The sequence below is a fragment of the Vicugna pacos genome, chromosome 5 (genome assembly GCF_048564905.1).
Source record: "Vicugna pacos chromosome 5, VicPac4, whole genome shotgun sequence".
Taxonomy (NCBI): Eukaryota; Metazoa; Chordata; class Mammalia; order Artiodactyla; family Camelidae; genus Vicugna; species Vicugna pacos.
Window position 1 is genome coordinate 65539952 of NC_132991.1, and position 14156 is coordinate 65554107.

Here is a 14156-nt window from a genome sequence, read left to right on the forward strand (position 1 = left end):
TTTCAAATAACCTGCAATGCTTGGGTTTCTGCCACAGTACTGGGACACTTAGTTTCTTGCCTAGAGTGTCCAGGGTATAAACTATACACTAAGAGAAAGTTAGGGTCTCCAGAAACTGTATTAATTGCTTCAGACCACCCAGTAGTGGATGGGAGTAGAGACTCTCAATCCCCGCACAACACAGCTTCTGTGAATAGTTCTGTAGATTGCAACGTGGGCCTACAATGAGCACAGGTCTCCAGCGTTCTCTGCACAGGCAAGATGAAGTTTAGTGTTGAAGTAGGAAGGCAGGTTACTTAAGGTTGAGTGTGTCTCTGTGTCTGTGCGTGCAAACCTGTGGACATATATGCAATTCATCTCACATTTCTATGTGAATCAGAAGTACTGGCTTCAATCACTTTACCAGTGAAGATAGAAATTGGCTTCAACAAGGCTACATTCACACAGATTGTGTGCTATGGGACACAGGAAAACAAAACAAGAATGACAACTCAAAGTCACAATTTTTTTAAGGCTTAATGTTGGGCTTGTAGATCTAAGTATTGCCCCCAAAGAAGAGAGAGAACCACAGATTTCTAATCCTGGTGAACAACTGTACAATTACTTCATTTTATCACAGAGCGAATAATATGAGTGAGTCTAGTTTTATCGTTAACTAAGCACACCCTGAGTTGTTCTTAAATAACAAAAAAAGATGGGGGACACCACAGAAAACAGAACGTCTATGGAGAGCATTGAGGGGAAAGAAAAGAAGACCAACACATAAGGTGGTGGTAATATTTTCCAAATATGACAAACAATATTTTCCAAATATGACAAATATTATAATTTGAAACAACATAAATGATAGCTCAGATATCCAAGCTGTTGAAGTCAACACTGAGATGAAAGGTGTTCCAGATAGTGCCTCATTTTTCTTGAGACCTTAGAAAGTCACTGCTTTTAGAATACTAAATTAACTAGGAGATACCATGTTATAATTTCTTTTTTTGCTTAAGTTTTAGGCATTGGTCCTCAGAGCCAAAATACATGAGAGTCCTATACCCTCTTTAACATTCACATAAGCTGTATGTGCTAAATTACAGGAAACACACACTCTCCTATAAAACATAATGCTAAATGAAATGTGCTAATTTTATAATAACTATGAATGATTAATAAAAATAGCTATTTAAAAAGGCTTTTTTGTATTTGCTATGGATATATTTCTCACTGCAGAATCAAGAAAATTAGGCAATCAATCATATAGGTGTCAGAAACCGTACTTCAATTAAAAAAGAAAAAAGGAACCACCAGAGGAACAAGATTTCTATGGATGCTTCAAATATGTGTTCAAGATAAACAGATACAGCCTGTAATCTCCCCTGAGCCAGAACAATTATCTCCAGTTAACTGACGAGTACTTTTAACACCAAAGCAAGATGAAAGGAAGTAGGAAGAGAGCTTCTTTGAAGGTGTCCTCTACCCTCTTTGCTCTCCCTTCCTCCCACTACTTTTTTGTTTTGTTTTCTTTGGTGGGGGGAGGTAATTAGGTTTATTTAATTGTGTATTTATTTAATGGCGGTTCTGGGATTAGAACTCAGGACCTCATGCATGCTACGCCCACGCTCTACCCCTAAGCTATACCCTCCCCCTCCTCCCATTGCTTTTAAGGCTGGTATACTGAAAACATATGTAAAAGCCATTTGGTTCTTTACCATGACACTTAGCAGGGTTATCTCTTCCAGGAGGCAGCGATTTCAACCTGTTTTCAAACTGACCTGAGCTCACTGAGCGGCTCACAGGTGGGCAGATTTTTACAGGAGATACATTTGAAAACCAAGGTCTCTGCTGCTCTTCACAGCTATAAAGAATCTCCCTTCACATTGAAAAAAAAACTTGGGCCTTTGGGGCCTATGATCTAGTTTTACTTCTGTACTAATTTACTTATTATGTAACTGCATTTGTTCATTCATTCACTCATTCATTCATTCATTAACTACTAAATGCCTTTTTTTGTTGTTGTTTCAGGGACTATGTTGATGATACTCCTTATTTTTCTTTCGCTGATGATGGATCTTAGCTTTCTTTTCATCCTATCAAACCTGAAAGTCTTGCAGATTCTAGCTAAGAACACTGTCTTCTTAGTAGGAACTTAACTTTACTCCCTAACTCTTTAACATACTTACCTTTCCTGACAGCTTGTTTGAGGAAACTGTTCATTACTTAGCAGTACGTTTTCATATTTCTGTTGTTTGTTGGTTTATTATTAGTAGTAGAAGTAGTAGCAGTCTTGGTTCCTGCTATCTAGGGTCATACGTGCTAAAAGATAGAATTTTTGAGACGTATATAATATCAAGAAATGAACCATGAATTTTCTCCTTTTCTTAGGAATTCCTGCTTTGTATGTAGAATTCTTGCACAGACAAGTCATGTTTCAGATACTTTAAAATCGTGTTTTTGAAACTGAGAGGTTGGCTTTTTTCTTTTCTTACTTTTAGAGAGTTTCTGAAACAAAAGGTGCATAATTTCATCCATATGATTCCAATGAACCAAAAGGGGCTATAATCCTGCATCCTTTAATACTTCAAAGGCAGGACCATCAAAGCCATCATTTGTACTCTATGGACCAAAGTTCTTTCTGCAGAGAATTTTTTTTTTTTGCTAAAATTTAAGACTAGAAATAAATACTAAATATACTCTTTATGCTTTAGAGTATAATATTAGCATGACAAACATATTTTATCTGGCCCTATATTTCAATATTTAGACATACAATCAGATCTGCTTACTCTTTTTGATAAAATTTTAAAAATTAAGTTCATTTCTGGATACACTGGGATGAAAGCCAAGTTATTTCATAAAAGAATATTATTTCAGTCAGTTTATGCTGTCAGTGAAAAAATCATGGAGTTTTTCTGAACTCATATAAAATAAACTCACAGTTATCAAAAAAATTTTAAACTTAGCAAATCCTTAAGTTATTGACAAGGCCATTGGTAATGAGAAACATACCAAGGTGAATTACACGTGAACACAATTGTATATGATAATCATAACATCTCGTAATCATCTGAACTACAAAATCAAAGATTCGTGCATTCCAAAGGAAGTGTACAAAAAGAAATATGCAAAAGGTAAATGTAAACACTAAATAACACTCCTCAAGGTAGTAAGACTTAGAAATAATTGTTTTCAAGATGCTAAATGTTAATAATATAATACTTCCTTTGACAAGTAATGGATCAGCTAGTAAGCTTAATCATTACTTGGTTATTGTTTCACCCTTCCTACTTATTACTGTGCTACAGATACAGCGGAATAACTTAACACCCAGCTCTAACTCAGGCAGTGTGCAATAACAGGAAAAAACATGGGGCTTAAGATCCCGTGATCTATGTTTTACTGTTGACTCGATGCCTAACTAGCCGTTAACCCTGATAATGAAGTTAGGTTCCTTATCTGAAAAACAGTGGTTCTGAACTGAATTGCCACTAAGGCCTCTCTAGCTCTGATTTGGTGACTCTGGTCATGATGAAAGGGTCTGACTAAAGCTTTTGCCCTTACATGTATCAATGTTGATATGTTCCAGTTTCTCTCCTCCCTTCATAACGATGCTGCAAACCATCCAATGAGGAAAATTCCATTGTATTCCACAATAAGCACCATGCAAAGATGCCTACACATCACAAAAATTACTGTTACTTGACATGGCTCTCCCTACAGCAGGTGGAAATTCTAGGTCTTTTAAACTGAGTTCAAACATATCCTACCCTTGTAGAACAAAACAAAGTAATTTGTTTCAGGGAGTTCAGTGGAAATAAGTCTGGAGAAGAAGGATCAGAAGAGTCTTTGTATGTAAAATAAATGACAATGGAGAAAACACGAAGGAAGTAATTTGTGATACAAAATCTTTTTTAAAAGATTTGCTTTGCCCATGTGGTTTTTGCTCTGAGAACCAATTTCTGGTCTTTTAATAATTTTGATTTGAGAATTGGAGCAGATAACCTAGCATGCTTTGAACAGTAGGGCGACAGTGTACAACTTCAGCGAATGCAGAGTGCCTTCAATGGCAATACTTTCACGTGTGTCTTACATCCCTACCCAGATGGAGAGGTTGAATCTTTATTCTTCCAGAAACTTATAGTTCAAAGGAAAGAAATACCCAAAATACCCTGGTTCATTTCTGACTTCCTCAAATCAATGCAAACAGAGTCACAGAATTCCCCTTTATTTCTTTTTACAAATTTGATCTTGATCCAAGGGGATGCTGTTGGGTACAACTTATCTGTTATAGCCATGTTCATGATTAACATTTTCATTTTGCTTCTTAAATTTTTTTCTTCTTAACAAGGAAGTACATTGAAATGAAATAAAACTAAGTATTTTCTGATGCCTGCTCACTGTATCTACACAGAAAAACCTTCACCTACAGTATGACAGGTCAGATCCTTGTGGGTGTTGCTCATTATATATGGCAAGCATTTAGGGAGGGTCCAAACACTGTGCTCAGTAAGGCACGTGCCAACCAGACCAATTCAAACATAAGAGGGAATGTACAGCAAGAAGTTATAGAGGAAAACCTTGGCACCTCACACAGGTGCTGAACCTACAGTCAAGGAGGTACTGCTTGTTCCAATATTTTGAGTTCATTATCTGTTACTCTTCAGCAAGGCACTACAACAAATGGATACTGATAAACTGAAAATCAGCACCAACATGCGCCATTTCATTTTCTTTACATATTCCCAAAGGGAAGGGATGTGATGTTTACTGAGTGCCTACTATGTGCAAGGATGTGCTGACTTTTAAATAGTAGAGAATCAATAAATATTTGCTATCTGGACTGAAAAACAGAAGTAAAGTACATAGTGTGTCTCTTATCATCTTCCTTTAACCAGAATATCAAAATTAAAATTATAAAATCTACAGCAAAATGTTTAAATGTTTATTTCTGTCATTTCCCATTTTCCTGGTTTATTAACAGAGTTTTCTATAGAGGCTGGGAAGATATAAATAACCATTATAGATAGCTATTATTTGGTTGTTCTTAAATTGCTTGGCTTTTTTGGAAATCTGATAATTTATAATAATAACTATTCGTCATTTATATCAGTTAATGGCTTTTTTCAAATGAATCAAGATTATTAGAGATTAAGGAGGATTTTAACAATTTTAGAACCGATGGGTAGGTTTACTCAAATGACTCTACCGTCTTCATTAAGAATGAAAAAAGAAAATATGCAACAGGAAAGAAATATACCAGAATGCTAATATTGATTACCTCTGAGTTATGAGATTGACTGAGTTTAGTCTTCTTTTTGACCTTTTCTGCACTTTCAAAATTTTCTACAAGAAACACGTATTATTTGAATGATCAAAGAAGTTACCTTTAGACAATAAGGAAGAAAAGCACCACATTAAATGGGGAGAAAGCAAAACAAAACAAAAGGCAGCTGTGAGTATTCTCTTCTCCAGAACATAGCTGTTTGCTTTGTGCCTCCAAGTAAGTTTCTAGGCATGCGTGAGTGAAGGAATGGCGACTAGATAGAATCAGACAATTAACAATCCCCTGCCCTACCTAATGCAAAAGGACATAGTCTAAGCCAATTGATTTCTGCTCCTCTGTTCAGTCATCTTTGCATATCACTCGAGGAAACAGCATCCAGATCTTTAAGGGAATCACAGACATGCTATGGAGAGAAAATTTGGAAAGAATGAATCTCTCCTTTTCTTGTCAGAACCTAAATCTTTTCTAAGTCTAAGTTCTGAAGGTAGATCCGAGAATTCTTTGTACTAGTTTTAAAGTAACAAAAGACTAAATGTAGAGGTGGCATTGGTTCCTTTTCAGAGACAGAAGGAGAACAGAAATAGACTGTGAGGGTGTGCTTGCAATTCTTATAGAATTTTAATATCATGGGCATATTAAGCAAATGCATGAAAAGTGTTTAACACACACACCCACTCCTACTGAACATGACACATGCACGCGGATCAGCCTAAATCTCTTCAGGAACTGAGGTCTATGGCATTTCATATGCTTTCGAAGTCATAGTTTCCCATATGGACAATACTGCAGTTTGGAGAGTTTAAAGGAGCTTTCATCCAAAACTAAAGCAGATCAAAATGACACTATTTCTGTATGTATTTTTCCTACCTGCAGGAAAAAAGCATGATAGCTATTTATAAAATACTGTTAGCAGTACCATGAAAAAGAAGAACCTAATGTACAATGTCATTGGTGCACAGCATTCATTCCAGTAATATTTTGATTTCTCAGGCACAAGGCTGTAGATGCTGTAGTAAGCCTACTATAACTGATGTCTTTTCTAGATCTTTGAAAGTTATATAAGGGTTTGGGAATGGGGAGAATAATGAGAAAGTGACTACCATATTCATGATGACACAGACTACATTACAACATGATGTAACAGAAGAAACTGGGCATTTGAGTCCTGTTCCCAGCTCTGCCTCTGGTTTCCTGGGTAACCACAGTATGTCACCTGACCTCAGGGACGGAGAGTTCCCATTCACAAAATGACAGTGGTTCTAAATGACCACTGAGACTCTTTCTTATTCTAAAATTCTGATTTCTCTCCTTTTAATAGGTGATTAAAACAAAGGTCCAGATAGTCCATGTTTTCTTTAAAGAATTAAAGTTCTGTGAAGAATTTCAATTTCTTCCTCGTCAAAAGTATACTTAAACAGGACATGGAAGACTACAACTTCCCTCCAGAAGGATTCAAGTATTGAGAAATGACCAGCGTCTCATGTCAGTGAAAAAGAATTTATCTATTTTAAAAACTGGCATAGCTTAGACAAACTATAAAATGATTAACATTTGTGATTGTGGATAAAGAATGAGGTTTAAAAGAAAAAATGGAACTAGAAGAAAGGAAATTGGTATACTTACTTCTTCCTAATCTCAGTTCTAGACTAAAGGGTAATTCAAACATTTTTTTCAATGTCATGTACAAGAACCCTTAATTCCACAGTAATGTGAATCATACATTTTAATAGTGAAAAAAAGTATTCTCGTGTGTCTCCTTTCAAATATATGAAGTTATCATATTGACACCACTGGAAGAGTACCAATGAGTTCGGTATACAAGGAATTGGAACCGAAATCGCACAAACCCTTGGGTCCTTCATCCTTCGGAGGGTGAAGGTTCCTGACTGGATCTCGGATACTGCAGTCTGTGCCTGCCCAGGTGAAATCACAGATGCACGTGGCTTCATTACTACACACCTGTGAAGGATAAAGAACAGAGATGGGGCATTTTCACTACACTTGGTAGAATAATGGTAATAAATGCAAGAGACACAGGACAGGATAGAGGCTTTAAAAACCATTTGGAACTTTTAAAGTCTCCCATGGTTTTGAATATTAGACAAGGGGAAACAATGTATAGATCCAACAGTTCAATGATTTTTTTCAGTTAATTATAGAAAAATAAAGATTAAGAGGAAGAAATTTTAAATTAAATATTAACTAGTCACATTGACATTAAGTACGCAAGTGTCTGACAATGTAGTTTTTTCAGAGGTAATTGTTTCTAGAAACAAAATTTAGAAACATGTATGTTTAATTCAAGAAATTGACAGATACTAGGTTTAAGGGGCATGGCCAGAGGTTAAATACCGGGAGACATACATCACCAATGCATTGCATTACTGTATCATGTCCACACAAAATATTAGGTGGCACCTTCCCAGCCAAACAAGCACCACTTCCACCTTGCCTGCCTGCCTGTGATATCACTTCCCTCTCAGTCAGCCAGACTGAGGACACCCTAGAATGATCTCTGTCCCTCTCTTTTCCTCTGGGGACCAAGCAGCATTCTGGAATGGGCATATAATTTAGATAAAATACATAGCCATCCATAAACTGGAGACAGAGTGGTTTAAAGCCTCCGCTGCCTATGAAATACGTTCAGAGACATTATTGAGAGATGATAAAATCGAATTCAGGCTTATTGGTATAAGACGCTTTTTAATCTGAAATGACATAATACCATGATTATTACTAACAAGGCTGAATATGACCTTTATTCAACAAGATGAAAAAGTGGCAGGGGTAGCGGAGAACCCAGGATCTTTTTATGTGTTAGGTCTTAGAATGCTTTCAGAGTAGTAATGAAGTAACTGAGTGGTCTGCCCAGTGCTTTTATTTTAATGTAACAATTACTGAACATTTACTGTGCCCTAGGTACCTACGCTCAGTGCTTTGTGTATAGCATCTTGTTTAATCCTCACACTAGCACCCTGTTGGCTGAGAGAGCTTAAGTGACTTGCCCAAAGTCACTGAGAAAGCAAGAAGGAGAACCAGGATTCAAATCCATGATTCTTTCTAGGCACAAAAGCCATGTTCTTGGTCACTAGACTATACTGCCTCCCTGTGAGCCCATGACTTCAACAAAACCTGAAACAAGAGTCACTGGGCTTTTAGGTCTTAACGGTCATAAGCTTCTTAGGTCTTTCCACCTTGTTCTGTGACATAGCACATGTTTAGCTGTCTATGTTTTGGATTAGTTCTACCTCCATTGTGGCATCTTCCTTTTATATTATCACTCCGAGTTTCTCCATGTCTCTTTTTTCCATATCTGAAGCCTGCATACATTTTGAAATATCTTTCTTATCCTAGACCCAATTTAATTATTCAAATGTGCTTTTTGATATTAAACTTCGGTTTGCCAGGAGGTATATGCCCAAATATTTTGTGCATAGAATTAAAGATACACGAGGTGTGGGTAGAGAGCACATCTTCTCTTTGGCTGGCAGTGGTCCAAGCATAACCATACAACTTTAAACATGTAAATTATATCAGCGATCCAACCTCTAATCTAGCGTGATCTTGCACACACAGAGGCTCAATATGCCGAAAGGGAATTACTGAGAGGGTGTAAACTACTGTGAATGGTGTAAAGTCATCACATGGGGTCCACAGTTTCTTTAGGAATTGTTATCAATTTTCTTTCAACTCCTTGGGTGCCAAGTTATCTCTAAAGAATGCGGTGAACACAAATAGCCAGTGATAAAATAAACAACAAAAATAAAAACCATATCAACACATACAGGTGTACAGATAAGGGTACTAAGGAAATAACCATAGTCAAGTGCATAGATGCTGACAACAGCGACAGAAAGAGAATGGCTGAGAGTGGAAGTCTAACCACTGTGAACTTGGAGGATGCCAGACAATGAAGATTTGAGATGGACCACTCATGACCACTTACCCCATGGCCTGAACAGACTTTACCCTTGGAATCGAGTGGGCAGCTGCTCATATTTAGGGCCTGAATCTGTAGGCACTTCCGATCTAAACACATCATAGACGGGCCACATGGTGTTCCATCTTCCACATAGCCCACATCTGTATCATCATCTAAAACCACATGAGCACCACTAAAGGGGAAAGACAGTCGTACAACCATTAGTACCACACCTAGAAATATCCCATCAACATGAATAGAGGTTGCCAGTGGACATGATTTCTCCTATCATTTCTCCAATTTCCTTTCACCTTTTCCTCACCTCCCCTTAATAAAAGAGCATGACAAAAGAAACTTTCACTATTATTATTACACTGCGCTTCATTAAAAAAAAAAAGGTCATTTGCACAAAGTCTTTTCTAAATCTTCACTTATTTCCAAGACCAACATTACAAGGAGAGAGGTGTGTATAAGACCAAGAGAGGCAATCTTATCATTAGGTCTCCAGGACTTTCACATGTGTCATGATACAAAAAGGCAGGTGTTGAGCACAAATAGCAAATGAAAATATTTTGAAAAGTATTATTATTACTTTACAGGACTTGGGCTAATCATGAATGAAAAAAATAAGCCAGGTCCTCTATTGATATTTACTTCTAAAATTTCAAAGTTAAGGACAACATGAATTTGAATAATAATTAATATTATAATTACTAATTAAGTACTTGCTGAATATTTTTAAATATACTAGCTTAGAATATAATAATATAATTTAACAAGACTGTTATATGCAAAGATGTGTGAAAACTTACACATTCAAAGGAAGCTTCTGTGCATCCAAGTAACTAGATTTGTAGACTATAAATTCATTCTAGGAAGAATTTAATTTTCTTAGACTCTATTAGAATTGCCTTTAGAATCATTTAAAAGACAGGAAAACCAGCAACCATTTGACCAGGACAGCATTATCAATTTGATTACCCAATCAATTTGCTAAATTTTATTCAAAATTACTTTTGGATGTTTCCAAATCTTACATTCACTTATACAAGATTAAGGTTTGCTATTCTGGGAATACTAAGGATAAAGGTTGCGGACCCTGAAGGCAATTGTGTAGGGGGATTCCCTGAAGTGTTCTGGGTAACAAGTTATCATTTGAATGAAAGCACAGCATCTTAGAATCATGACCACTTTAAGAGAGAAATGTTTATTTAAAATATAGTATGATTCCCGGTGATTAAAAAAAAGCCTCATTATCTTCTGTGCCTTGTACCCATAGATATTTGGGTATCAAATGTTTGACTACAGCTGTAAGTAATATTTTATTATATATTTTCTACATGTGATTATTAATTAAGATGTCTTCTAAACCAGATACATGCTACATAGAGTAGAGCTTAAATTCTTTATCTTTTATCACAAAAACACACACACACACACAGTGTTCAAATAGTGACATATTTCAATGCTCAGAACTTTAGTCATGGATCAAAATAAATACCATAAAATTCTACTCTTAAGATTATAATTACAAGAAATGCCTCACTACTAATAATTTTTGAGCAAATGTAAATTGCAAATTAACATATAACTTTGGTTTTTTTTTACATTTTTTATTGATTCATAATCATTTTACAGTGCATATAACTTTGTTTTTTAAATGACTCTCAACATGCAAGGTAATAATAAAATCTAAGTTGCCGTTTCTATTACGAAAAATAGAAACATTTCTCTCGATTTTTCTAAATTTGTAAATTCTCATGATTCATTTAGTATGTTACCTGCAGTCAATCACCCGGCCTTGGTGGTAGAAGGAAGTTGGGATGATTTCACCCTGAAGTTGACCAATACGTGGAGCTCGAGTAAGATTGGTACAGAGTAAAAATCCACAGAACACATCACTGAACATGTTAAAAAAAAAAAAAAAGAACAAGACAGGAGGAATCAAAATGAAAAAAATCAAAACTATTTGGTCCACACATGTTTAAAAATGGGAACTATTCCCCTTCCTTCTAAATAAAACCTTTTGTTCAGAAATCGTTGGTAGGTGAGGATCCCCTGCTTTGCTAACAGGATCACAGTTTATTTAGGGTAGCGAAATGCCGAGCCCTGAGAGATGGCTCATGACTGGAGTCTGAGCTCATCATGGCTCCCCCTTTCCCTACGTCCACTTTCCTAGCCATCCCTCCTTCTCACCCTCCTGGAGCTAAGAGTGGTCCCTGGGTGTTGAGATGTGAAGACAAGTCAGCTCAGGAGCTGCTGGGGAGAGTTCTGCACACTGGATAAAAGGTTAGAGCCTGACAGAGAGAAGACCTTTTGCTCCACCCCTTGCTTCCTGTCTTTGCATATAGAGCTTTTGCATTCTCTTGCAATCAAATCCTGAATGCAAACATAAAGATACAAATTGAACATGCTAATAAGCATTACAGAAAAGAGGGGCAGAGATCACCTGGGTCCTCGGCAACATTGTTAAGTGACTCACTCACCACCAGGACACTGACCTCTAGCGTTTTTGTTAAGTAAACAATGAACTCCTAAAAAGTGTGCAAAACATTGAAGTGGCACATCACAAAAAAGGAAATCCATGTCTAATAAACACATGAAAATGTACTAAATTCTACTTGTAATTGGGGAAATGCAAATTAAAACCACAATAATAGAGCAGTTCACACACAGCAGGATAGATAAAAGTAAAATGTGTGGTAACAGAGTGTTGGTGAGAATGCAGTACAACAAAACTCTCATATATATTATGAGAATATATATATAGATATATATCCATGGCAGGTTTACTAGTACAGCCATTTTAGAAAACAGTGTCACATCACCTGGTGGCACTGAAAATATACATCCCCTATGACTTCGCAATTTTTCTTCCAGATAAGGCCTTAGAAAATGTGTACAAATGTGGACTAAGTTACATGTACACGAATGGTCACAGCAGCAGGGCTCCTAATAGCCAAAGCATGGAAACGATCCAAATGCCCATCAACGACCTGGAGACCATCATACTAAGTGAAATAAGCCAGAAAGGGAAAGAAAAATACCATATGATATCACTTATATGCGGAATCTAAAAAATATGACACAAATGAACTTATTTACAAAATAAAACAGACTCAGAGACATAGAAAACAAACTTGTGGTTCCCAGGGGGTAAGTGAGGGGCATAGGGATAAATTAGGAGTTTGGGATTTGCAGATACTAACTACTATATATAAAGTAGATAAGCAACAATGTCCTACTGTACAGCACAGGGAACAATATTTAGTATCTTGTAACAGCCTATAATGAAAAGAATATGAAACGGAATAAATAAATACATATATATAACTGAATTACTATGCTGTACACCAGAAACTAACACAACATTGTAAATCAACTATACTTCAATAAAATAAATGTCCAGCAACACAGAATGGAGAAACAAATTATGGTATATAAATATGAATGAAAATACAATAAATGAACAATAAATATGAACAGACAACTACACACACCATGGAAAACTCTTAAAATGATGAACTTAAGAAGCAAAATACAAAATAATACATGAAATATGATTCCTTTTATACAAAGTTACTGAAACTTCAGGCAAAATATACTGTTTAGGGCTGAAAACTTAGGCAGTAAATCTCTAAAGAAAAGCAAGGAAGTGGTTGCCATCGCAATCAGGATGACGGTACCTCCAGGAGACAGAAGAGGGCACTGTGAGGGGGAGGAATACCTTTCTGGGAGGCCGCAATGTTCTATTTGTTGACCTGGTAGGGGTTACATGAGAGTTCACTCTGGAATTATTTGGTAAAATATGTATTTGTGTATAAATCACTTTTTTGTTTCTATGTCATGTTTCCCAGTTTCTGAAGTTTAAAAAACATGCATTTATTTTCCTTAACTCATTAGTGTTTGGTTATTCTATTACCAGATCTTCAAAAGCTATGTTCTGTAATGATCTAAGCCAGCGCCTCCCATCTTTCTGAAGTCACAGAGAAATGATCAGATTTATCTATGACACTGACTTAATGACTGGAGTTAATTAAATCCAGAGGCATCCAACCCCATGGATTTTGACTATTTTAGGTGCCCCACTTTCTCCCTGGCACCTCAAGGACTGAACATCTCAGAACATCTATACCTCACTCATGAGACATCAGATGGGAAGCTCTGTTGTGTTATTTTGGTTTAATTTTAAAGAAGTCAAAGATTTGTTGCCTCCCAAGGCCTTATCCACCATCAAAGACTACACAGAATTGCAAAGTTCCATAAAGTACAACATCAAAGATCATTAACTAGAGAAATAAAACTTCCCTTAAGTCCTTGCTCCACTTTAAAAACTTTGGCTCATCACTTAATGGTATTACTAATACTATAAAATAGATCTGAGTCATTGAATTAACCTTAACAAACTATTAAAGCACAATTTTAACTTTCCTGAACAAATCAAGGGAAAATATAACCAGTGTGTTCCAAAAGTACACAGATGCCTGAGTGAAGATGCCTCCAATATATTCTCACATATTTCTAGAAGGGGGAAAACAATCTCTAATATAGACACTAGATGTTTCATTAAATCAAATGGTGTTTGTTACATTAGAGAAATAATCAAATAGATATTATTTCACTTTAAATGGTTCCCAAAATATATACAGTCCGCATATTTTGTTCATAGAACTCTATGTGTATTAGTACATTCATAGGCCTTTTCTGCTAGCCAAAGTCAAAAATTAAAACACACTATTAATTTAAAATGCCTTGGCAAAGTCTCTCTTCAAAACAAGCTTCAAGTAACGTTCAGCATGTGAGAACGTTCCTGAGTTTTACAGAAATGGTGTGAATCTGTGTCAGAGAAACAGTTTAGTTCACAGCCATCTGCCTCCAGCTATGCTAACCTGGTTTTCAAATCCATACTTTAAAATGTTAGGTAGTCAAACATGTATTTTAAAAAAACAGTAATATTTATTTCAT

The 14156-nt window shown here is 36.2% G+C and overlaps 1 protein-coding gene across 10 annotated transcripts in view; it reads right to left on the reverse strand.

Moving 5' to 3' along the window:
* The window catches only part of ADAM23 (ADAM metallopeptidase domain 23), a 216114-nt gene that overhangs the window by 14069 nt on the left and 187889 nt on the right, over nucleotides 1-14156 (reverse strand). For 8 of the 10 annotated variants that reach the window (XM_031678166.2, XM_015240053.3, XM_072961391.1 and 5 more), the window contains 3 exons: nucleotides 10973-11092; nucleotides 9216-9384; nucleotides 7117-7228 (listed from right to left, as the gene is read on the reverse strand). In XM_031678166.2, the coding sequence (XP_031534026.2) occupies nucleotides 7117-7228; nucleotides 9216-9384; nucleotides 10973-11092 (401 nt within the window). Of the gene's footprint in view, nucleotides 1-7112; nucleotides 7229-9215; nucleotides 9385-10972; nucleotides 11093-14156 lie in introns of all 10 variants that reach the window. The other 2 variants (XM_072961390.1, XM_072961392.1) reach the window with 2 other exon arrangements.